The sequence below is a fragment of the Scyliorhinus torazame genome, chromosome 4 (assembly GCF_047496885.1).
Source record: "Scyliorhinus torazame isolate Kashiwa2021f chromosome 4, sScyTor2.1, whole genome shotgun sequence".
NCBI lineage: Eukaryota > Metazoa > Chordata > Chondrichthyes > Carcharhiniformes > Scyliorhinidae > Scyliorhinus > Scyliorhinus torazame.
Genome location: NC_092710.1, coordinates 107,080,042 through 107,104,989, shown reverse-complemented (window position 1 = coordinate 107,104,989; position 24,948 = coordinate 107,080,042). Strand labels below are relative to the sequence as shown.

The window sequence follows — 24,948 nt, the reverse complement described above, 5'->3', positions numbered from 1 at the left end:
CTTTTCAATCCTTTTTAAAAAAGCCTTCGTGATCACCACCGGGAGGCACTGAAACACAAAGAGGAATCTCGGGAGGACCACCATCTTAACCGCCTGCACCCTCCCTGCCAGTGACAGGGATACCATATCCCATCTCTTGAAATCCTCCTCCATTTGTTCCACCAACCGCGTTAAATTTAACCTATGCAATGTGCCCCAATTCTTGGCTATCTGGATCCCCAGGTAACAAAAGTCCCTTGTTACCTTCCTCAACGGTAGGTCCTCTATTTCTCCACTCTGCTCCCCTGGATGCACCACAAACAACTCACTTTTCCCCATGTTCAATTTATACCCTGAAAAATCTCCAAACTCCCCAAGTATCCGCATTATTTCTGGCATCCCCTCCGCCGGGTCTGCCACGTATAGTAGCAAATCGTCCGCATACAAAGATACCCGGTGTTCTTCTCCTCCTCTAAGTACTCCCCTCCACTTCTTGGAACCCCTCAACGCTATCGCCAGGGGCTCAATCGCCAGTGCAAACAATAATGGGGACAGAGGGCATCCCTGCCTTGTCCCTCTATGGAGCCGAAAATACGCAGATCCCCGTCCATTCGTGACCACGCTCGCCATCAGGGCCCTATACAACAGCTGCACCATCTAACATACCCCTCTCCAAAACCAAATCTCCTCAACACCTCCCACAAATAATCCCACTCCACTCTATCAAATGCTTTCTCGGCATCCATCGCCACTACTATCTCCGTTTCCCCCTCTGGTGGGGCCATCATCATTACCCCTAACAGCCTCCGTATATTCGTGTTCAGCTGTCTCCCCTTCACAAACCCAGTTTGGTCCTCGTGGACCACCCCCGGGACACATTCCTCTATTCTCATTGCCATTACCTTGGCCAGGATCTTGGCATCTACATTTAGGAGGGAAATAGGTCTATAGGACCCGCATTGTAGCGGGTCCTTTTCCTTCTTTAAGAGAAGCGATATCGTTGCTTCAGACATAGTCGGGGGCAGTTGTCCCCTTTCCTTTGCCTCATTAAAGGTCCTCGTCAATACCGGGGCGAGCAAGTCCACATATTTTCTATAGAATTCGACTGGGAATCCATCCGGTCCCGGGGCCTTTCCCGCCTGCATGCTCCTAATTCCTTTCACCACTTCTTCTACCTCGATCTGTGCTCCCAGTCCCACCCTTTCCTGCTCTTCCACCTTGGGAAATTCCAGCCGATCCAAGAAGCCCATCATTCTCTCCCTCCCATCCGGGGGTTGAGCTTCATATAATTTTTTATAAAATGTCTTGAACACTCCATTCACTCTCTCCGCTCCCCGCTCCATCTCTCCTTCCTCATCCCTCACTCCCCCTATTTCCCTCGCTGCTCCCCTTTTCCTCAATTGGTGTGCCAGCAACCTGCTCGCCTTCTCCCCATATTCGTACTGTACACCCTGTGCCTTCCTCCATTGTGCCTCTGCAGTGCCCATAGTCAGCAAGTCAAATTCTACATGTAGCCTTTGCCTTTCCCTGTACAGTACCTCCTCTGGTGCTTCCGCCTATTGTCTGTCCACCCTCAAAAGTTCTTGCAGCAACCGCTCCCGTTCCTTACTCTCCTGCTTCCCTTTATGTGCCCTTATTGATATCAGCTCCCCTCTAACCACCGCCTTCAACGCCTCCCAGACCACTCCCACCTGGACCTCCCCATTATCATTGAGTTCCAAGTACTTTTCAATGCCCCCCCTCACCCTTAGACACACCCCCTCATCTGCCATTAGTCCCATGTCCGTTCTCCAGGGTGGGCGCCCTCCTGTTTCCTCCCCTATCTCCAAGTCTACCCAGTGTGGAGCGTGATCCGAAATGGCTATAGCCGTATACTCCGTTCCCCTCACCTTCGGGATCAACGCCCTTCCCAGCACAAAAAAGTCTATTCGCGAGTAGACTTTATGGACATAGGAGAAAAACGAGAACTCCTTACTCCTAGGTCTGCTAAATCTCCACGGGTCTACACCTCCCATCTGCTCCATAAAATCTTTAAGTACCTTGGCTTTCTGAGCAAATTCTAAAGGCACATTTGCACTGCAAATGCCAGTCTGAAATTAGTTTGAGTTCTGACTAGACAGTACCAAATTTGCCTTGCTTGTTGTGGTAGTATGTATTGGGGATCATGTGGGACTGGAAGCCCTAATGTCATTGGCTGACAGATCCCTGGTCCTGTTTGGCCATTGACTTCTAGCTCCGCCCTGAAGGCGGAGTATAAGAAGCCGGAGTCTTCCCCCGCAGGCCAGTTTACTATCGAGCTGTGGGGGAACAGACACGCTTAATAAAGCATCATCGACTTCATTCTATTCGTCTCACGGAGTCTTTGTGCGCTACACTTGTCTCCTGCGTGTCTGCTCATGAGTGAGCTCTGCACATACTTGCAATAGGAACATGTCGAGAGCACACTCCCAAATGCTTAGGGTGTAGTGAGGAGACACTTGTTCCAAAACATTCAACCTACTCTTTTGCATTGCAAGGTGGAAATCGTTTCACATTGCTCCAGCAGCATAAATGTGAAGAGGCTGTTCTTTCACAATTATGTGATGTTTCACAAGCCTTGAAAGTCAGATATTTGTGCATGTAGGCTCTTCCTGATAGCTGTTTAACACTTTGCGTGTGGATCGCTGCTTTTCTTATTATAAGTCAACCAAAATCAAGTTGCGTGCACCAAAGCCAAACTTTATTTTGATGCAGTTGTATAACATAGACACAGCTACCTTCGCAATGTCAAAAATAATGTTCAGTGCAGTTTTAAAATGGTCTGTGTTTTTAAAAAAATATTTTATTCAAGACATTTTCACATAAACAAGCAAAAGCAGAAGAAGAAATAAACAACATTATAAACAACCAAATCCACTCCCCCCGCTCCCCTAATACCACCTCCTTCTCCCATCCCGCGATCCCCATATTCACCTCCTTACCCCCCCCCCCCCCCCATTCTCTCTGCTGCTGACCCCTCAATCCTCCTTAAAGGAATCAATAAAGGGCTTCCACCTCCGAGTGAACCCATCCGCCGACCCCTCAAGATGAACTTAACCTTCTTCAGCTTCAGGAATTCCGCCAGGTCGCTTTCAGCGGCTCTGAGTCCCGCCACCAAGTCAAGATCCGTGATCTGTCCCCAGACTATCAGGGAGGCAAAGGTCAGAACATCAGAAACTCTCACCCCCTGGACTCCCGGGTCTGCCGACACCCCAAATATCGCCACCTCTTGACTCGGGACGACCTCCACCCCCAGCACCTCGGACATTACATCCGCAAACCCCTGCCAGAACCCCTTCAGCCTTGGGCACGCCCAGAACATGTGGATGTGATTCCTGGGCCTCCCCACACACCGCCCACACCCATCCTCCATCCCCTCAAAGAACCTACTCATATGTGCCCTATGTATTGCTTTAAACTGGATGAGCTTAACCTCGCACACAATGAGGATGCATTCATCCACCGCAGGTCCTCTGCCCATATCTCGGCCTCCACTCCCCTTCCAGCTCCTCTTCCCACTTACGTTTTATATTCCCCACCAGGGCCCCCTCCCAATCCATCAACTCCTTGTGGATCTCAGAAACTTTCCCCTCCCCTATCTCGTCCCCCAAAAGCACCTTGTCTTGCAACCCCAGGGGTGGCAGCCGAGGCAAGGATGCCCTCCACGATCCTACGTTTCTTTTCTTCTGGAGCGATTCTCCCGATCCTCCAGCTTCTCCTTCAGCCTCTTTTAGGCCTCCCGCATCACACCCACCTCAGCCACCAACGAGACCAACTGCTCTCTGTGTTCCCCAACCTCCTCCACTTTCTGGAATGCCCGGCCCTGGGACTCCAGCCTCTGTTCCACTCTCTCGATCCCAACTTTTTTTTTTTTTTTAAATAATATTTTATTGAAAATTTTTGGTCAACCAACACAGTACATTGTGCATCCTTTACACAACATTGTAACAATACAGATAATAATGACCTTTTTTAAATTTAAACAAAAACAACAACAAATAAATAAATATTAAATAACAAAAAATAAAAACTAGCCCTAATTGGCAACTGCCTTGTCTCAGGCCACCCCCCCCCCCATCCCCCCCCATCCCTCCCCCCCCCCCCCCCCCCCAAGTCCTGGGCCGCTGCTGCTGCCTTCTTTGTTCTCCCCTATCTATCTTTCCGCAAGATATTCGACGAACGGTTGCCACCGCCTAGTAAACCCTTGAGCCGACCCCCTTAGGACGAACTTAATCCGCTCTAACTTTATGAACCCCGCCATATCATTTATCCAGGTCTCCACCCCCGGGGGCTTGGCTTCTTTCCACATTAGCAATATTCTGCGCCGGGCTACTAGGGACGCAAAGGCCAAAACATCGGCCTCTTTCGCCTCCTGCACTCCCGGCTCTTGTGCAACCCCAAATATAGCCAACCCCCAGCTTGGTTCGACCCGGACTCCTACTACTTTCGAAAGCACCTTTGTCACCCCCATCCAAAACCCCTGTAGTGCCGGGCATGACCAAAACATATGGGTATGATTCGCTGGGCTTCTCGAGCACCTCGCACACCTATCCTCCACCCCAAAAAATTTACTGAGCCGTGTTCCAGTCATATGTGCCCTGTGTAATACCTTAAACTGAATCAGGCTTAGCCTGGCGCACGAGGACGACGAGTTTACCCTGTTTAGGGCATCTGCCCACATCCCCTCCTCAATCTCCTCCCCTAGCTCTTCTTCCCATTTCCCTTTTAGTTCGTCCATCATAGTCTCCCCTTCGTCTCTCATTTCCCTATATATATCCGACACCTTACCGTCCCCCACCCATTTCTTTGAGATGACCCTGTCCTGCACCTCTTGTGTCGGGAGCTGCGGGAATTCCCTCACCTGTTGCCTCGCAAAAGCCCTCAATTGCATGTACCTGAATGCATTCCCTTGGGGCAACCCATATTTCTCGGTCAGCGCTCCCAGACTCGCAAACTTCCCATCCACAAATAGATCTTTCAATTGCGTTATACCTGCTCTTTGCCACATTCCATATCCCCCATCCATTCCCCCCGGGGCAAACCTATGGTTGTTTCTTATCGGGGACCCCCCCAGTGCTCCGGTCTTTCCCTATGTCGTCTCCACTGTCCCCAAATCTTCAGTGTAGCTACCACCACCGGACTCGTGGTATAGTTCCTTGGTGAGAACGGCAATGGGGCTGTCACCATAGCCTGCAGGCTGGTCCCCCTACAGGACGCCCTCTCTAATCTCTTCCACGCCGCTCCTTCCTCCTCTCCCATCCACTTACTCACCATTGAAATATTAGCGGCCCAATAATACTCACTTAGGCTCGGTAGTGCCAGCCCCCCCCTATCCCTACTACGCTGTAAGAATCCCTTCCTCACTCTCGGAGTCTTCCCGGCCCAAACAAAACCCATGATACTCTTTTCTATCCTTTTGAAAAAAGCCTTCGTGATCACCACCGGGAGACACTGAAACACAAAAAGGAATCTCGGGAGGACCACCATCTTAACCGCCTGCACCCTCCCTGCCATTGACAATGCTACCATATCCCATCTCTTGAAATCTTCCTCCATCTGTTCCACCAACCGCGTCAAATTTAGCCTGTGCAATGTGCCCCAATTCTTAGCTATCTGGATCCCCAGGTAACGAAAGTCTCTTGTTACCTTCCTCAACGGTAGGTCTTCTATTTCTCTACTCTGCTCCCCTAGAATGCACCACAAACAGCTCACTCTTTCCCATGTTCAATTTATACCCTGAAAAATCCCCAAACTCCCCAAGTATCCGCATTATTTCTGGCATCCCCTCCGCTGGATCCGCCACATATAGTAGCAGATCATCCGCATATAAAGATACCCGGTGTTCTTCTCCTCCCCGAAGTATTCCCCTCCATCCCTTGGAACCTCTCAGCGCTATCGCCAGGGGCTCAATCGCCAGTGCAAACAGTAATGGGGACAGAGGACATCCCTGCCTTGTCCCTCTTTGGAGCCGAAAATATGCCGATCCCCGTCCATTCGTGACCACACTCGCCACTGGGGCCCTATACAACAGCTGCACCCATCTAACATACCCCTCTCCGAACCCAAATCTCCTCAACACCTCCCACAGATAATCCCACTCCACTCTATCAAATGCTTTCTCGGCATCCATCGCCACTACTATCTCCGTTTCACCCTCTGGTGGGGCCATCATCATTACCCCTAACAACCTCCGTATGTTCGTGTTCAGCTGTCTCCCCTTCACAAACCCAGTTTGGTCCTCATGAACCACCCCCGGGACACATTCCTCTATTCTCATTGCCATTACCTTGGCCAAGACCTTGGCATCTACATTGAGGAGGGAGATTGGTCTGTAGGACCCGCATTGTAGCGGATCCTTTTCCTTCTTTAAAAGAAGCGATATCGTTGCTTCTGACATAGTCGGGGGCAGTTGTCCCCTTTCCTTTGCCTCGTTGAAGGTCCTCGTCAGTAGCGGGGCGAGCAAGTCCAAATATTTTCTGTAAAATTCAGCTGGGAATCCGTCCGGTCCCGGGGCCTTTCCCGTCTGCATGTTCCTAATTCCTTTCACCACTTCTTCTACCGTGATCTGTGCTCCCAATCCCATCCTTTCCTGCTCTTCCACCTTGGGAATTTCCAGCCGATCCAAAAACTCCATCATTCTCTCCCTCCCATCCGGGGGTTGAGCTTCATACAATTTTTTATAAAATGTCTTAAACACTTCATTCACTCTCTCCGCTCCCCGCTCCGTCTCTCCATCTTCGTCTCTCACTATTTCCCTCGCTGCTCCCCTTTTCCTCAATTGGTGTGCCAGCAATCTGCTCGCCTTCTCTCCATATTCATACTGTACACCCTGCGCCTTCCTCCATTGTGCCTCTGCAGTGCCTGTGGTCAGCAAGTCAAATTCCACATGCAGCCTTTGCCTTTCCCTATACAGTCCCTCCTCCGGTGCTTCCGCATACTGTCTGTCCACCCTCAAAAGTTCTTGCAACAACCGCTCCCGTTCCTTACTCTCCTGCTTCCCTTTATGTGTCCTTATTGATATCAGCTCCCCCCTAACCACCGCCTTCAACGCCTCCCAGACCACTCCCACCTGAACCTCCCCATTGTCATTGAGTTCCAAGTACTTTTCAATGCATCCCCTCACCCTTAAGCACACCCCCTCATCCGCCATTAGTCCCATGTCCATTCTCCAGGGTGGACGCCCTCTTGTTTCCTCCCCTATCTCCAAGTCTACCCAGTGTGGGGCATGATCCGAAATGGCTATAGCCGTATATTCCGTTCCCCTCACCCTCGGGATCAATGCCCTACCCAACACAAAAAAGTCTATGCGTGAATAGACTTTATGGACATAGGAGAAAAACGAGAACTCCTTACTCCTAGGTCTACTGAATCTCCACGGGTCCACCCCTCCCATCTGCTCCATAAAATCCTTAAGCACCTTGGCTGCTGCCGGCCTCCTACCAGTCCTGGACTTCGACCTATCCAGCCTTGGTTCCAACACCGTGTTAAAGTCTCCCCCCATTATCAGCTTTCCGGTCTCTAGGTCTGGGATGCGTCCTAGCATTCGCCTCATAAAATTGGCATCGTCCCAATTCGGGGCATACACGTTTACCAACACCACCATCTCTCCCTGTAATTTGCCACTCACCATCACGTATCTGCCCCCGTTATCCGCCACTATAGTCTTTGCCTCGAACATTACCCGCTTCCCCACTAATATAGCCACCCCCCTGTTTTTCGCATCCAGCCCCGAATGGAACACCTGCCCTACCCATCCTTTGCGCAACCTAACCTGATCTATCAGTTTCAGGTGCGTTTCCTGTAACATGACCACATCTGCTTTAAGTTTCTTAAGGTGTGCGAGTACTCGTGCCCTCTTTATCGGCCCATTAAGCCCCCTCACGTTCCACGTGATCAGCCGAGTTGGGGGGCTTCCCACCCCCCCCCCCCTTGCCGATTAGCCATCATCTTTTTCCAGCTTCTCGCCCAGTTCCCACGCGGCTGTATTTCTCCCAGACGGTGCCCCCCCGCCCATCCTTTCCCGCACCCACTCCCCCCTTTCCCCAGCAGCAGCAACCCAGTAATTCCCCCCTCCCCCCCCCCCGCTAGACCCCCCGCTAGCGTAATTACTCCCCCCATGTTGCTCCCAGAAGTCAGCAAACTCTGGCTGACCTCGGCTTCCCCCCGTGATCACGGCTCGCCCCGTGCGGCGCCCCCTCCTTCCTGCTTCTCTATTCCCGCCATAATTATCATAGCGCGGGAACCAAGCCCGCGCCTCTCCCTCGGCCCCGCCTCCCATGGCCAACGCCCCATCTCCTCTCCCTCCCCACCTCCCCCCATCACCACCTGTGGGAGAAAGAAAAGTTACCATACCGCAGGATTAATCATACAATCCCTCTTCGCCCCCCCCCCACTCGTCCCACCACTTTGTCCAAACGTTCATTTTCGTAGTCCAATCATTCCAATTTTTCTTCTACAATAAAAGTCCACGCTTCATCCGCCGTCGCAAAGTAGTGGTGCCTCCCTTGATATGTGACCCACAGTCTTGCCGGTTGCAGCATTCCAAACTTTATCTTTTTTTTGTGAAGTACCGCTTTGGCCCGATTAAAGCTCGGCCTCCTTCTCGCCACCTCCGCACTCCAATCTTGATAGACGCGGATCACCGCGTTCTCCCATTTACTACACCGAGTTTTCTTCGCCCATCTAAGGACCATTTCTCTATCCTTAAAACGGAGAAATCTCACCACTATGGCTCTGGGAGCTTCTCCTGCTCTCGATCCTCGCACCATAACTCGGTATGCTCCCTCCACCTCCAACGGACCCGTCGGGGCCTCCACTCCCATTAACGAGTGCAGCATCGTGCTCACATATGCCCCGACGTCCGCCCCCTCCACACCTTCAGGAAGGCCAAGAATCCTCAAGTTGTTCCTCCTTGCGTTATTTTCCAGTGCCTCCAACCTCTCCACAGATCGTTTCTGGTGTGCCTCCTGTATCTCCGACTTCACCACCAGGCCCTGTATGTCGTTTTCATTCTCTGCTGCTTTCGCCTTCACGACCCGAAGCTCCTGCTCCTGGGTCTTTTGTTCCTCTTTCAGCCCTTCAATCGCCTGTAATATCGGGGCCAACAACTCTTTCTTCATTTCCTTTTTTATCTCCTCCACGCAGCGTTTCAAAAACTCTTGTTGTTCAGGGCCCCATATGAAACTGCCACCTTCCGACGCCATCTTGGTTTCTGCTTGCCTTCCTTGCCATTGTTCCAAAGGATCCGCTGCAATCCGGCCACTTTCCTCTCCTTTTTCCATCCGTGTCCAGGGGGAACACCCTTCTGGTTTACCGCACGGTGTTTTCAGCCGTTAAAATTGCTGTTGGGGCTCCTATCAAGAGCCCAAAAGTCCGTTTCACAGGGAGCTGCCGAAACGTGCGACTCAGCTGGTCATCGCCGCACCCGGAAGTCCTCCTCTCGATCCCAACTTAATCGGTTCCACCACCTTGGCCAGGTCCTCCAGGGCCCCTTTCCTCTGCCTGTAAAACTTTCCATTGAGGAACTTTATTAACTGCTCCATTGACCACTGGGCAGCCATCTTTTCCTGTGGCGTACCACAAAGACTCTCCTGTTTCAGCAGCTCTTTCCTTCTTGCCCCACTCCTAGTCTGTGGATCCATACACCAGCCACACCAGAGGAGTAAAGCCTTCCCCAGGCACTCCCGCACCTCTTTTACTCAAATTCTTCACCGTTTGGGCAGGGAAAAGACCGAAACACCTTGAGTGGGGGCCACCAAATGTGCGACCACTCACTCCATGGTCCCCACTGAAGTCTAAAATGGTCTGTGTTGAAGGAGTTCTAGTTTTTAGTCTGAAGCTAGCATAGTGCTATCCACCATATGAGCCAGTAGAGTTGAGTTTATGGGCTTTGTTTATTCCATATTACAAATTTGCATCAAAAGTATGCCAATCTAGGTATAAATTCAGCATAATGCGCATCATATCAAGAACATTAGACGACCAGCTCAATAAAACTATTGAAAAACACCCTGGAGAATCAGAGAATATATAAAAAATGACCATCGAGAATAACGTTATTTAAAATGTTGCATTTCTAAATTCACCAGCAAAACAGAGATACATATAGTTCCAGTTTCAGTTTTAGCACTGTGGCTTCACAGCGCCAGGGTCCCAGGTTCGACTCCCGGCTTGGGTCACTGTTTGTGCAGAGTCTGCATGTTCTCCCCGTGCTTGCGTGGGTTTCCCCCGGGTGCTCCGGTTTCCTCCCACAAGTCCCGAAAGACATGCTGTTAGGTGAATTGGACATTCTGAATTCTCCCTTAGTGTACCAGAACAGGCGCCGGAATGTGGCAACTAGGGGCTTTTCACAATAACCTCATTGCGGTGTTAATGTATGCCTACTTGTGACAATAAAGATTAATATTATTATAGCTACAAGTTCCCCTCCAAGCCACACACCACCCTGATTTGGAAACATATCATCGTTGCTTCACTGTCGCTGGGTCAAAATCCTGGAACTCCCTCATTAACAGCACTGTGGGTACACCTACATCACATGGACTGCAGCATTGCGCTGGTCAAGGAGACATAGCCTGAGTGAGTGAGACACAGACAGAGTGAGAAATTGAAACTTGGTGCAGTGAGGTAATTCGGTGAAGAGTGGGAGAAGGTGCTTTTTCCCGACTGTTTTGTTCTCTCTCCTTCTTCGGGCCTAATTTTGGGAGCCGTTCAGAGGAGGAGGAGCAGTCTCTCTGAGTATAAAAACCTAACGGTAACATCCTGTTTTCCAGTTTTTTTTCCAAACGTGACGTCAGAGGGAAGCTGTGATCTGATTGGTTGATAGCAAATCTGCCCCAAATTTTTAAAAAAACACAGCTAAACTCGTAAACTTAAATTAAACTAATTAATTAATTAGTGATGGCTGGTCAGGTGATGTGTTTGAGCTGCTTGATGTGGGAGCTGGCAGATCCCATTGCGAGCTGCAGCGACCACATCTGCAGTAAGTGTTGGCTGCTCGAAGAGCTCCGGCTCAGAGTTGATGAGCTGGAGTCTGAGCTTCAAACTCTGAGGCACATCCGGGAGGGGGAGACTTACCTGAACACTGTGTTTCAGGAGGGAGTCACACCTGTCAGAGTAAGTAGTTTAAATCCTGCCAGTGGCCAGGGACAGCAGGGTGTGACTGCAGGTCAGGCAGGTAAAGGGAACCAGCAGTCAAGAACTCAGGAGCCTCAGCCCTTGACACTGCCCAACAGGTATGAGGCACTTGCTCCCTGTGTGGATGGCGAACAGGGCTGCAGGAAGGATGAGTCAGCTGACCAAGGCACCATGGTTCAGCAGGCCATTCAAGGGGAGTAAATAGGTAAGTTGTAGTTGTAGGGGATTCTATTATCAGGGGGATAGATAGTATCTTTTGTGAGCAGGATAAAGAGTCCCGCATGGTATGTTGCCTGCCCGGTGCTAGGGTGCGGGACATCTCTGACCGGCTTGAAAGGATACTGGAGAGGGAGGGGGAGGATCCAGTTGTTGTGGTCCATGTCGGTACCAACAACATAGTCAAGTCTAGAAAAGAGGACCTGTTTAGAGATTATAAAGAGCTAGGATTCAAATTAAAAAACAGGTCCTCAAGGGTCATAATCTCCGGATTACTGCCCGAGCCACGTGCAAATTGGCATAGGGAGGCAAGAATAAGGGAAGTTAACACGTGGCTGAAAGAGTGGTGTGGGAAAGAGGGGTTCCTTTTCATGGGACACTGGCATCAGTTTTGGGACAGGGGGGACCTATACCGTTGGGATGGTCTCCACCTGAACCGAGCTGGGACCAGTGTTCTGGCGAAAAGAGTAAATAGGGTGGTCAATAGGACTTTAAACTAGAGATTGGGGGGAAGGGAAAGTCAGGGAACCAAGAGGTGAAGTAATCAGTGGGAAGCGTAGCTGCTTAGGAATACAAAAAAGCATGAAAAGACAGAACTCAGGAGAGGTTACGATAGTCCCCATCCCACAAAATATGACACAGTGTATGGAATGGCTCAGTAAACCAAGGTCCACCACACTAAGAAAACAAAAAGGGACGGTCAATAGAGAATTAAAGGTGCTATATTTTGATGCGCGCAGTGTACGGAACAAGGTAGATGAGCTTGTGGCCCAGATTGTGACTGGCAAGTATGATGTGGTAGGCATCACAGAGACGTGGTTGCAGGGGGTTCAGGACTGGCATTTAAACATCCAGGGATTCACAACCTATCGAAAAGACAGAGAGGTGGGCAGAAGGGGCGGGGTTGCCTTGTTAATTAGGAATGAAATTAAATCAATAGCACTAAACGACACAGGGTCAGATGATGTGGAGTCTGTGTGGGTAGAGTTGAGGAACCACAAAGGCAAAAAAACCATAATGGGAGTTATGTACAGGCCTCCTAACAGTGGTCAGGACCAGGGGCACAAAATGCACCACGAAATAGAAAGTGCATGTCAGAAAGGCAAGGTCACAGTGATCATGGGGGACTTCAATATGCAGGTGGACTGGGTAAATAATGCTGCCAGTGGACCCAAGGAAAGGGAATTCATTGAATGTTTACAGGAGGGCTTTTTGGAACAGCTTGTGATGGAGCCCACGAGGGGACAGGCCATTCTGGACTTAGTGTTATGTAATGAGCCAGACTTGATTAAAGATCTTAAAGTAAGGGAACACTTAGGAGGCAGTGATCATAATATGGTAGAATTCAATCTCCAATTTGAAAGAAAGAAGGTAGAATCAGATGTAAAGGTGTTACAGTTAAATAAAGGTAACTACAGGGACATGAGGGAGGAACTGACGAAAATCGACTGGGAGCAGAGCCTAGTGGGAAAGACAGTAGAACAGCAATGGCAGGGGTTTCTGGGAGTAATTGAGGACACAGTACAGAGGTTCATCCCAAAGAAAAGAAAGGTAATCAGAGGGGGGATTAGGCAGCCATGGCTGACAAAGGAAGTTAGGGAATGCATCAAAGCAAAAGAGAAAGCCTATAATGTGGCAAAGAGTAGTGGGAAGTCAGAAGATTGGGAAGGCTACAAAAACAAACAGAGGATAACAAAGAGAGAAATAAGGAAAGAGAGGATCAATTATGAAGGTAGGCTAGCCAGTAACATTAGGAATGATAGTAAAAGTTTCTTTAAATACATTAAAAACAAACGGGAGGCAAAGGTAGACATTGGGCCGCTCCAAAATGACGCTGGTAATCTAGTGATGGGAGACAAGGAAATAGCTGAGGAACTAAATAAGTACTTTGCGTCAGTCTTCACAGTAGAAGACATGAGTAATATCCCAACAATTCAGGAGAGTCAGGGGGCAGAGTTGAATATGGTAGCCATCACAAAGGAGAAAGTGCTAGAGAAACTAAGAGGTCTAAAAATTGATAAATCTCTGGGCCCAGATGGGCTACATCCGAGAGTTCTCAAGGAGATAGCTGAAGAAATAGTGGAGGCGTTAGTTATGATCTTTCAAAAGTCACTGGAGTCAGGGAAAGTCCCAGAGGATTGGAAAATCGCTGTTGTAACCCCCCTGTTCAAGAAGGGAACAAGGAAAAAGATGAAAAATTATAGGCCAATTAGCCTAACCTCGGTTGTTGGCAAGATTCTAGAATCCATTGTTAAGGATGAGATTTCTAAATTCTTGGAAGTGCAGGGTCAGATTAGGACAAGTCAGCATGGATTTAGTAAGGGGAGGTTGTGCCTGACAAACCTGTTAGAGTTCTTTGAAGAGATAACAAATAGGTTAGACCAAGGAGAGCCAATGGATGTTATCTATCTTTTGACTTCCAAAAGGCCTTTGATAAGGTGCCTCACGGGAGACTGCTGAATAAAATAAGGGCCATGGTATTCGAGGCAAGGTACTAACATGGATTGACGATTGGCTGTCAGGCAGAAGGCAGAGAGTTGGGATAAAAGGTTCTTTTTCGGAATGGCAACTGGTGACGAGTGGTGTCCCGCAGGGTTCAGTGTTGGGGCCACAGCTGTTCTCTTTATATATTAACGATCTAGATAACGGGACTGGGGGCATTCTGGCTAAGTTTGCCGATGATACAAAGATAGGTGGAGGGGCAGGTAGTATGGAGGAGGTGGGGTGTCTGCAGAAAGATTTAGACAGTTTAGGAGAGTGGTCCAAGAAATGGCTGATGAAATTCAACGTGGGCAAGTGCGAGGTCTTGCACTTTGGAAAAAAGAATAGAGGCATGGACTATTTTCCCAACGGTGACAAAATTCATAATGCTGAAGTGCAAAGGGACTTGGGAGTCCTAGTCCAGGATTCTCTGAAGGTAAACTTGCAGGCTGAGTCCGTAATTAAGAAAGCAAATGCAATGTTGTCATTTATCTCAAGAGGCTTGGAATATAAAAGCAGGGATGTACTTCTGAAGCTTTATAAAGCATTAGTTAGGCCCCATTTAGAATACTGTGAGCAATTTTGGGCCCCAAACCTCAGGAAGGACATACTGGCACTGGAGCGGGTCCAGCGGAGATTCACACGGATGATCCCAGGAATGGTAGGCCTAACATACGATGAACGTCTGAGGATCCTGGGATTATATTCATTGGAGTTTAGGAGGTTGAGGGGAGATCTAATAGAAACTTACAAGATAATGAATGGCTTGGATAGGGTGGACGTAGGGAAGTTGTTTCCATTAGCAGGGGAGACTAGGACCCGGGGGCACAGCCTTAGAATAAAAGGGAGTCACTTTAGAACAGTGATGAGGAGAAATTTCTTCAGCCAGAGAGTGGTGGGTCTGTGGAATTCATTGCCACAGAGGGCGGTGGAGGCCGGGACGTTGAGTGTCTTTAAGACAGAAGTTGATAAATTCTTGATTTCGAGAGAGCGGGTAAATGGAGTTGAAATCAGCCATGATTGAATGGTGGAGTGGACTCGATGGGCCGAATGGCCTTACTTCCGCTCCTATGTCTTATGGTCTTATGGTCTTATAGTTCAAGAAGGCAGCTCACTACTATCTTCACAAGGACAATTAGGGGTAAGCAATACATGTTAGCCTTGCCGGATGCCCACATCCCATGAAAGAATACCAGAACTTTGGTTTATATTAAGTCCATCATTTTCACTAAAGCATTGTCTTCCCTGGCAGCCTTACCTTGTCACAAAACTACTATTGTTTAAATGATCTTGCCATTGCATCATAAAATATCTCTAACAGCAATACATTTCCACAATTGAAGTTTTGGAACTTGAAATACATGCTAATTCCAACTTTGATGATCAGTTTGAGAGCCAATGCGTGGTATTTAATGCCCTCCTCCATGGCAAGATTGATGGTGGGGGGGTGGGGATGGCACTTAAACGCCTCATCAAGCCACCACTAATATCAATGGGGGTGGGGGAGGGGTGGCAGTGGTAGTCCCTTGTTTAAAGTTCCCTTGCCGAATGCCTGCTTGAGGTGCCTAGCATTGAGAAGGGAACCGGCCTGCTGAGTGCCAATCCCCTGCCCTTGCTGCTGACGCACCACCCCCCCCCCCCGCGCCCCCCCCCCCCCCCCCCCCCACCCCACCCCTCCCATAACTCCCTTCCCACCATCTTTCATCTGTGGCCTGAGATTCGGCGCCAATTCTATGGGTGCAATTCTCATGAAAAATTTCTAAATGTGGTAGCGAGTGGGAATTGCCGCGAGCTGCCCGGCACTCGGCCCAGCGAGGCCAGCAACACAATTTAACATTAATTGGTCCACTTAATGGGCTTCTCGTCTTAAATAAAGGCTCGCCAGCTGATATGCCGGGACCACGATCGCCAGCCCTCCTCTAACAAGGACAAGCAGCACTTAAGCTGCACTTGCTGAGCCAATCCCAGCCAGCTTGCAATAATGGCACCCAGGAGACCGACCCCAAGATTCGTGGATGCTGACCTATACGTGGTGGAGGCCAGGAGGGATGTCCTATTCCCCGAAAGTCCCGGAGAGTCAGCCACAAGGCCACCTGTCTAGGATGAGGTGGCGGCAGCTGTCAACTTGGGGATTGTGACCAGGAGGACTGGCCTTCAGTGCCGTAAGAAGGTCAATGACCTACATCGGGCAGCACGAGTGAGTTGACACCAACACCCCCACCCACACCACCCCTCACCATCCCCCACCCTCCCCAAGGGAGCATCCACCACCCCCCAACTCCCCATGTGACCCCCAACCCTTCCTCCACCACTTCCCCTTTCAACCCCCCAACCCTCCCCACCAATGTGAACCACGCATGTGGCTACTCTGTGTCTCCTCAGTGCCCAGACTGGCGGAGGCGAGTATGGAAATTGGGCTTAAGTGGTGATAATAGGTTTCTTGCCACGCTAGGCGAGATCCTGATTTCGCCTAAGGGAGCGGGCCAGTTCCATCACAAACTGTTTGGTGCCTGGCGCGGTTCTCGTTTTGGACTCTCCCACTATTCACCGGCCTCGTTTCTCTTGAGCGAGAGCGTAACGAGGACAGAGAATTGAGCCCTCAGCCTTGGGTGGATATTGAACTGGCAACAGTCACCACCTCCTTCTCTGATTGGTTGGCAACTCTTGGCAGACATCCAATTAAGTGCCTGAATGGTACTTCTCGAGAAGAGGCGATGCAAGGCTCTTGCCAGCTTTCTAGCTGGCGCACGAGACCCTGTGGCCTCCATTAAATATGGCCCAAAGACATTTGCTTTTTTATCATATTCTTTGCCAATGTTGACATTTGCGTTTTATCTGAATTTAACCATATATTTTACAAATTAAATTTTCGTTGTGAGTTATTGCAGCTTTTAGACCAGATTGATTAAGTTCCATGTTCAAAGTTACTGTAAATGTGACCATTCCTTGGTCTTTTCCAACTTTGGCCTGTTCTGCTCAAGTAAGTGGGTTTCTTCCTATGTGAATTTATCATAGTGTATTGTAGGATACTTGTAATTCTTACACAACAATAACATTTTAATGTAATTAAGCCCTAAGATTCTTAAGCAAATCACTATGTTTGAAGCTCAAAAACTGAAAATATGCAGGTGAGATACGGAGTTCAGTGACTAGGAAAGAGATTTGGGATATGCCTAAGGGCAAGGGACATTTTGCAGGGCTGTGGCCCTCAGCTAAGGGAAGAATAAATATTGTTTTAAGTCTTTAGCACAGTGAAAAACAGCAATAATTTATTAACTCAGACTTATCTCTACGAGAAAAGATTGGACAGAGAGAAAACTGGCTGAAAAGTAATGACTTCATGAAAAAATACAAATATATCTGAACTATTCTCATCATAAGTACTCTATTCCTGGAATTCCATTCAACCTACCCTTTACTGAGGGTATCACAACTTCATATTACAAATATGTGTGCCGGAAAATGCTCAGATGTCAAATTAAAATGTTAACATGTTATATTAATATTTATTATTATGGGCGGCACTGCTGCTTTACGGCTCCGAGGACCCGGGTTCGATCCTGGCTCTGGGTCACTGTCCGTGTGGAGTTTGCACATTTTCCCCGTGTCTGCATGGGTTTCACCCCCACAACCCAAAGATGTGCAGGGTAGGTGGAGTGGCCACGCTAAATTGCCCCTTAAAGTTAAAAAAAATTATTAAATCTACATTTTAACCAGCTGAATAATTAATTAATAATTCCAACATCTGTTTTACAGCATAACACAACATTTTAAAAGTTATTTTAAGATTACGCCTCCGCATGCAATCTTTAATGCCACAAATAGTAATTATAATGAGCATGTACTGACCTTTGGTTGGAGGCATACATTGGCATCTTGAGATGATGAGAAGAAGAGGGCAAATGAGTTGGTTAGCTAAAGGTAGGACTTTCATTGTAGGTTTTATTGATTTCATATACTCCTGAAGGATTTAAAAAAAGAATACATTAAACACCATAAAAACCACCTGAAAGACTTTTAATACATTTAAATAATTTATCACTAAGGTTATTTGAGAGCTTTATGAAGTTACACATTTATTTGCATAAATTTGATGTGTTGGTTTTACAAAATATGCATTCTCGGTGATGTGTATATTTGAGTATACCTCACCCTAAGAAACCACATTGTTGTTTGCATATGGATTTTGGGATAAATTCTCTGTCCCTCGGTGCCAGGATCACAAATTACGATTGAGCAGAGAATTGGGCGTTCAGCCGAAATAGAGGTTCGTGCCAGGTGCCAAATCAACCTCTATGCACCAGCCCCCCGCTGACAGCGAGATCAGGGTTCGTGTCTGCGGGCCAGCGGGAATTTGTTAATGGATGCAAATGGGTCTTAACAACCCTCGCAGATGCCACAAATGACACTTAGAAACTTTTCCATTAAAACACGCCCTTGGTCTCCCAAATGGAGAATCTCGCCCATCTGTTGATTTATTGTTCTCTTTTCAATCTTCGTCTTTCCATCCATTCTCTCAGCGCTTGTTGCTTCTTTTTTACTCATGTGCTTTATTTTGTTTAGCTTGTGAATTTATGTGGCTATTTTTCATTGAGTCCAACAATGCACAGTTCTATTTCAGAGTTCTGGAGCGAAATTCTCCATCCCGCCCCGCCACATTTCTGCCCCGACCCGCCGGCGGGAGTCTCCGTAACACCGGCCGGTCAATGGGGTTTCCCATTGTGGGGCAGCCCCACGCCGTCGGGAAACCCCCGGGCGCCGGCAAAACGGAGACTCCCGCCGGCGGAGAATGACGCCCCTGGTTCATGTGCACAATAAAAATATATCAGGGATAATCTACACATCGTTTACGAGTCAACCACAATGCTATGGATCTAGAGCAGGGTTTTTCAAAGTGCGGGTCATGACCCAGGGGTGGGTCATGGGCTGGTATGAGGAGGGTCCCACGGTAGTCCCAATCGCGGAAGAAGCACCCAACAGCGGCTACCGACATTTAAATTGAGAATGACAGCCACTACCAGCTTTTAAAAGAGAACAAAATTAGGCTGTGTGCAGCCTTCCGACCATTAGCGGCAGCAGTGAGCAAGTCACATGCCCTGTATGGGTCACTGGTGAGCAAGTCACACTTGACTTCAAACATCCCTGTATAAACGTGCTTTTGGGGCCACATCATGGAGGAGAGCTCCTTCCATTTTCTAGCTGCTAATATTCAAAATCGCCGACATGGTGCTAAAGGAGGAGACCCAAAAGCTCACAAGCTTGTTTGGGAGGGAACTGGAGCAGCAGGCCAGTAAATGTAGAGACTGGGGAAAAAGTGAGACTGCGATAAACATAGCGCAGAGTAAAAGCAAGCGGAGGGAAGCCGCAGGGCTCCGCAGGACTCTGGGTCTGGAGTGCGTTTGCTTCAATGCAAGAAGTATAACAGGTAAGATAGATGAACTGAGCCTGGATTACTGCATGGTAATACAATGTAATTGTAATTACAAAGACATGGTTAAAGGAGGAACAAGACTGGCAGCTTAACATTCAGGAATATCCCGTTGTTTTAGACGGAATAGAAGGGGAAACCAAAGAGGTGGGGGTGTTGTACCTCCCAACAGCCCGCAGGAAACAGAGGAGCAGTTGTGTAGCCAGATACTGAAAAGGTGTGAAAAAAGCAGGGTAGTTGTGATGGGTGACTTTGACTTCCCCCATATTGACTAGAAATCCCTCACAGCCAGGGGCTCGGATGGAGACCAATTTGTTAGATGTATCCAGGAGGGAGTTTTGATACAGTATGTTGACAGTCCAACCAGGAACGGGGCCATACTAGACTTGGTATTGGGAATGAGCCAGGCTAGGTAATTGATGTTTCAGTGGGGGAGCATTTTGGGCTTAGTAACCTTAATTGCATGAGATTTTGAATAGTCATGGATAAGGACAAGAGTGGCCCGCGGGTGAGGGTGCTTAATTGGGCGAGGGTCAATTACATCCAAATTAGACAGGAATTGGGGAATGTGGATTGGGAGCAGCTACTTGAGAACAAATCCATGTCTGACATGTGGGAGTTGATTGAAGTGCAGGGCAGGCATGTCCCCGCAAAATTGAACAAAGAACAACAAAGAACAAAGAAATGTACAGCACAGGAACAGGCCCTTCGGCCCTCCAAGCCCGTGCCGACCATACTGCCCGACTAAACTACAATCTTCTACACTTCCTGGGTCCGTATCCTTCTATTCCCATCCTATTCATATATTTGTCAAGATGCCCCTTAAATGTCCCTATCGTCCCTGCCTCCACTACCTCCTCCGGTAGTGAGTTCCAGGCACCCACTACCCTCTGCGTAAAAAACTTGCCTCGTACATCTACTCTAAACTTTGCCCCTCTCACCTTAAACCTATGCCCCCTAGTAATTGACCCCTCTACCCTGGGGAAAAGCCTCTGACTATCCACTCTGTCTATGCCCCTCATAATTTTGTATACCTCTATCAGGTCGCCCCTCAACCTCCTTCGTTCCAGTGAGAACAAACCGAGTTTATTCAATTGCTCCTCATAGCTTATGCCCTCCATACCAGGCAACATTCTGGTAAATCTCTTCTGCACCCTCTCTAAAGCCTCCACATCCTTCTGGTAGTGTGGCGACCAGAATTGAACACTATACTCCAAGTGTGGCCTAACTAAGGTTCTATACAGCTGCAACATGACTTGCCAATTCTTATACTCAATGCCCCGGCCAATGAAGGCAAGCATGCCGTATGCCTTCTTGACTACCTTCTCCACCTGTGTAGCCCCTTTCAGTGATCTGTGGACCTGTACTCCTAGATCTCTTTGACTTTCAATACTCTTGAGGGTTCTACCATTCACTGTATATTCCCTACCTGCATTAGCCCTTCCAAAATGCATTACCTCACATTTGTCCAGGTTAAACTCCATCTGCCATCTCTCCGCCCAAGTCTCCAGACAATCTAAATCCTGCTGTATCCTCAGACAGTCCTCATCGCTATCCGCAATTCCACCAACCTTTGTGTCGTCTGCAAACTTACTAATCAGACCAGTTACATTTTCCTCCAAATCATTTATATATACTACAAAGAGCAAAGGTCCCAGCACTGATCCCTGTGGAACACCACTGGTCACAGCCCTCCAATTAGAAAAGCATCCCTCCATTGCTACCCTCTGCCTTCTATGGCCTAGCCAGTTCTGTATCCACCTTGCCAGTTCACCCCTGATCCCGTGTGACTTCACCTTTTGTACTAGTCTACCATGAGGGACCTTGTCAAAGGCCTTACTGAAGTCCATATAGACAACATCTACTGCCCTACCTGCATCAATCATCTTAGTGACCTCCTCGAAAAACTCTATCAAGTTAGTGAGACACGACCTCCCCTTCACAAAACCGTGCTGCCTCTCACTAATACGTCCATTTGCTTCCAAATGGGAGTAGATCCTGTCTCGAAGAATTCTCTCCAGTAATTTCCCTACCACTGAAGTAAGGCTCACCGGCCTGTAGTTCCCGGGATTATCCCTGCCACCCTTCTTAAACAGAGGAACAACATTGGCTATTCTCCAGTCCTCCGGGACATCCCCTGAAGACAGCGAGGATCCAAAGATTTCTGTCAAGGCCTCAGCAATTTCCTCTCCAGCCTCCTTCAGTATTCTGGGGTAGATCCCATCCGGCCCTGGGGACTTATCTACCTTAATATTTTTTAAGACACCCAACACCTCGTCTTTTTGGATCACAATGTGACCCAGGCTATCTACACCCCCTTCTCCAGACTCAACATCTACCAATTCCTTCTCTTTGGTGAATACTGATGCAAAGTATTCATTTAGTACCTCGCCCATTTCCTCTGGCTCCACACATAGATTCCCTTGCCTATCCTTCAGTGGGCCAACCCTTTCCCTGGCTACCCTCTTGCTTTTTATGTAAGTGTAAAAAGCCTTGGGATTTTCCTTAACCCTATTTGCCAATGACTTTTCATGACCCCTTCTAGCCCTCCTGACTCCTTGCTTAAGTTCCTTCCTACTTTCCTTATATGCCACACAGGCTTTGTCTGTTCCCAGCCTTTTAGCCCTGACAAATGCCTCCTTTTTCTTTTTGACGAGGCCTACAATATCACTCGTCATCCAAGGTTCCCGAAAATTGCCGTATTTATCTTTCTTCCTCACAGGAACATGCCTGTCCTGTATTCCTTTCAACTGACACTTGAAAGCCTCCCACATGTCAGATGTTGATTTGCCCTCAAACATCCGCCCCCAATCTATGTTCTTCAGTTCCCGCCTAATATTGTTATAATTAGCCTTCCCCCAATTTAGCACATTCATCCTCGGACCACTCTTATCCTTGTCCACCAGTACTTTAAAACTTACTGAATTGTGGTCACTGTTACCGAAATGCTCCCCTACTGAAACATCTACCACCTGGCCGGGCTCATTCCCCAATACCAGGTCCAGTACCGCCCCTTCCCTAGTTGGACTGTTTACATATTGTTTTAAGAAGCCCTCCTGGATGCTCCTTACAAACTCTGCCCCGTCTAAGCCCCTGGCACTAAGTGAGTCCCAGTCAATATTGGGGAAGTTGAAGTCTCCCATCACCACAACCCTGTTGTTCTTACTCTTTTCCAAAATCTGTCTACCTATCTGCTCCTCTATCTCCCGCTGGCTGTTGGGAGGCCTGTAGTATACCCCCAACATTGTGACTGCACCCTTCTTATTCCTGATCTCTACCCATATAGCCTCACTGCCCTCTGAGGTGTCCTCTCGCTGTATAGCTGTGATACTCTCCTGAACAAGTAGCGCAACTCCGCCTCCCCTTTTACATCCCCCTCTATCCCGCCTGAAACATCTAAATCCTGGAACGTTTAGCTGCCAATCCTGCCCTTCCCTCAACCAGGTCTCTGTAATGGCAACAACATCATAGTTCCAAGTAGTAATCCAAGCTCCAAGTTCATCTGCCTTACCCGTAATGCTCCTTGCATTAAAACATATGCACTTCAGGCCACCAGACCCGCTGTGTTCAGCAACTTCTCCTGTGTGAAGGATAGGAATGTTCAGGAACCATGGATGAAAAGGAAAATTGTAAGCTTAGTCAAAAGTAAAAAGGAAGCATATGATAGGTCTAGGAATCTAAAAACTGACAAAGCCCTTAAGGAGTACAGTGAAAGTGGGAAGGAACTTAAATGTGGAATTAGGAGGGCTAAAAGGGGCCATAAATGTCTTTAGCAAACATGGTCAAGGAGAACCCCAAGGCTTTTTATGCATATAGAATGATAGAATTTACAGTGCAGAAGGAGGCCATTCGGTCCATCGAGTCTTCACTGGCCTTTGGAAAGAGCACCGTACTTGAGCCCAACCCTCCACCCCATCCCCATAACCCAACCTAACCTTTGGGCACTAAGGGACAACATAGCATAGCCAATCCACCTAACCCACACCTGTGGGAGGAAATCGGAAGACCCAGAGGAAACCCTGCAGACACCAGGAGAAAGTGCAAATTCCACACATGCAGTCACCCGAGGCCGGAACTGAACCTGGCACCCTGGAGCTGTGAGGCAGCAGTGCTAACCAGTGTGCCACCCCGGAACGGTATATTAGGAACAAGAGGGTAGCACGAGAAAGAGTAGGCCCACTCAAGGACAATGGAGAGAAATTATGCGTGGACTCCCGGGAAGTGGGTGAAACCCTTAATGAGTACTTTGTATCGGTATTCACCAGGGAAAAGGACATGACGGATGTTGAGGTCATGGATAGGTGTGTGAACGCTCTTAATAACGTCAATATATCAAAGGAGGAAGTGTTGAGTGTCCTACAATTGCATTCAGGTAGTCAAGTCCCCGGGCCGGATGGGATCTATCCCAGGTTACTGCGGGAGGCAAGTGGAGAAATAGCTGGGGCCTTAACAGATATCTTCACATCCTCTTTGACTACAGACACGGGCCGGGATTCTCCCCTACCCAGCGGGGCGGGGGAATCCGGCGTAATGGAGTGGCGGGAACCACTCCGGCGTCGCGCCGCCCCAAAAGGTGCGGAATCCTCCGCACCTTTAGGGGCCAAGCCCTTACCTTGAGAGGCAAGGCCCGCGCCGGAGTGATTTCCGCCCCGCCGGCTGGCGGAAAAGGCCTTTGGCGCCATGCCAGCCGGCGCCGAAAGGACTTCGCCGGGCGACGCATGCGCGGGAGCGTCAGCGGCCACTCACGGCATCCCCGCGCATGTGCAGTGGAAGGGGTCTCTTCCGCCTCCGCCATAGTGAAGACCATGGCGAAGGTGGAAGAAAAAGAGTGCCCCCACGGCACAGGCCCACCCGCGGATCGGTGGGCCCCCATCGCGAGCCAGGCCACCGTGGGGGCACCCCCCGGAACCAGATCGCCCCGCGCCCCCCCCAGGACCCCGGAGCCCGCCCGCGCCGTCTGCTCACGCCGGTAAGGTAGGTGGTTCAATCCACGCCGGCTGGCGAGGGTTGACAGCGGCGGGACTTTGGCCCATCGCGGGCCGGAGAATAGCCGGGGGGAGCCCGCTAACTAGCACGGTGCCCCGCCGATTCTCAGGTAGCGGAGAATTCGGGACACGGCGGGGGCGAGATTCACGCCAGCCCCTGGCGATTCTCCGACCCAGCGGGGGGTCGGAGAATCGCGTCCAAGGTTTCAGAGGACTGGAGAATAGCCAATGTTATTTCCTTGTTTAAGAAAGGAAGCAGGGGTAATCCAGTAAATTATAGGCCAATGAACCTGACACCAGTGGTGGGAAAGCTTTTGGAAAAGATACTGAGGGACAGGATATATGCACATTTGGAGGAAAATAGACTAGTTAGTGGCAGGCAGCATAGTTTTGTATGGAGAAGGTTATATCTCAACAATTTGATTGAGTTTTTTGAAGAGGTGACAAAGAAGATTGATGATGGAAGGGCTGCGGAGGTTGAGGGGAGACCTGATAGAGCTCTACAAAATTATGAGAGGCATTACAAAATTATGAGAGGCATAGACAGGGTGGATAGTCAGAGGCTTTTTCCAAGGGTGGAAGTGTTAATTACAAGGGGGTGTTCATAGAGCCTACTCCCGGATAGATTTTTTCATCTTGAGTAGGGCGATAATCCCGAAAGTGGAGGGAACGGAATATTCGGCTATAGACATCTCAGACCACACC

General features: G+C 48.9%; 1 protein-coding gene across 4 annotated transcripts in view; it reads right to left on the bottom strand.

Annotated features, from left to right (window-relative positions):
• The window catches only part of LOC140410379 (uncharacterized), a 215,954-nt gene that overhangs the window by 184,968 nt on the left and 6,038 nt on the right, over positions 1-24,948 (bottom strand). For 3 of the 4 annotated variants that reach the window (XM_072498434.1, XM_072498436.1, XM_072498437.1), the window contains exons 2-3: positions 22,770-22,838; positions 17,680-17,791 (exon numbers count right to left, since the gene is read on the bottom strand). In XM_072498434.1, coding sequence (XP_072354535.1) covers positions 17,680-17,791; positions 22,770-22,787 — 130 coding nt within the window. In that variant the 5' untranslated portion in view covers positions 22,788-22,838. The remainder of the gene's footprint in view (positions 1-17,679; positions 17,792-22,769; positions 22,839-24,948) is intronic. The other variant, XM_072498435.1, reaches the window with a different exon arrangement.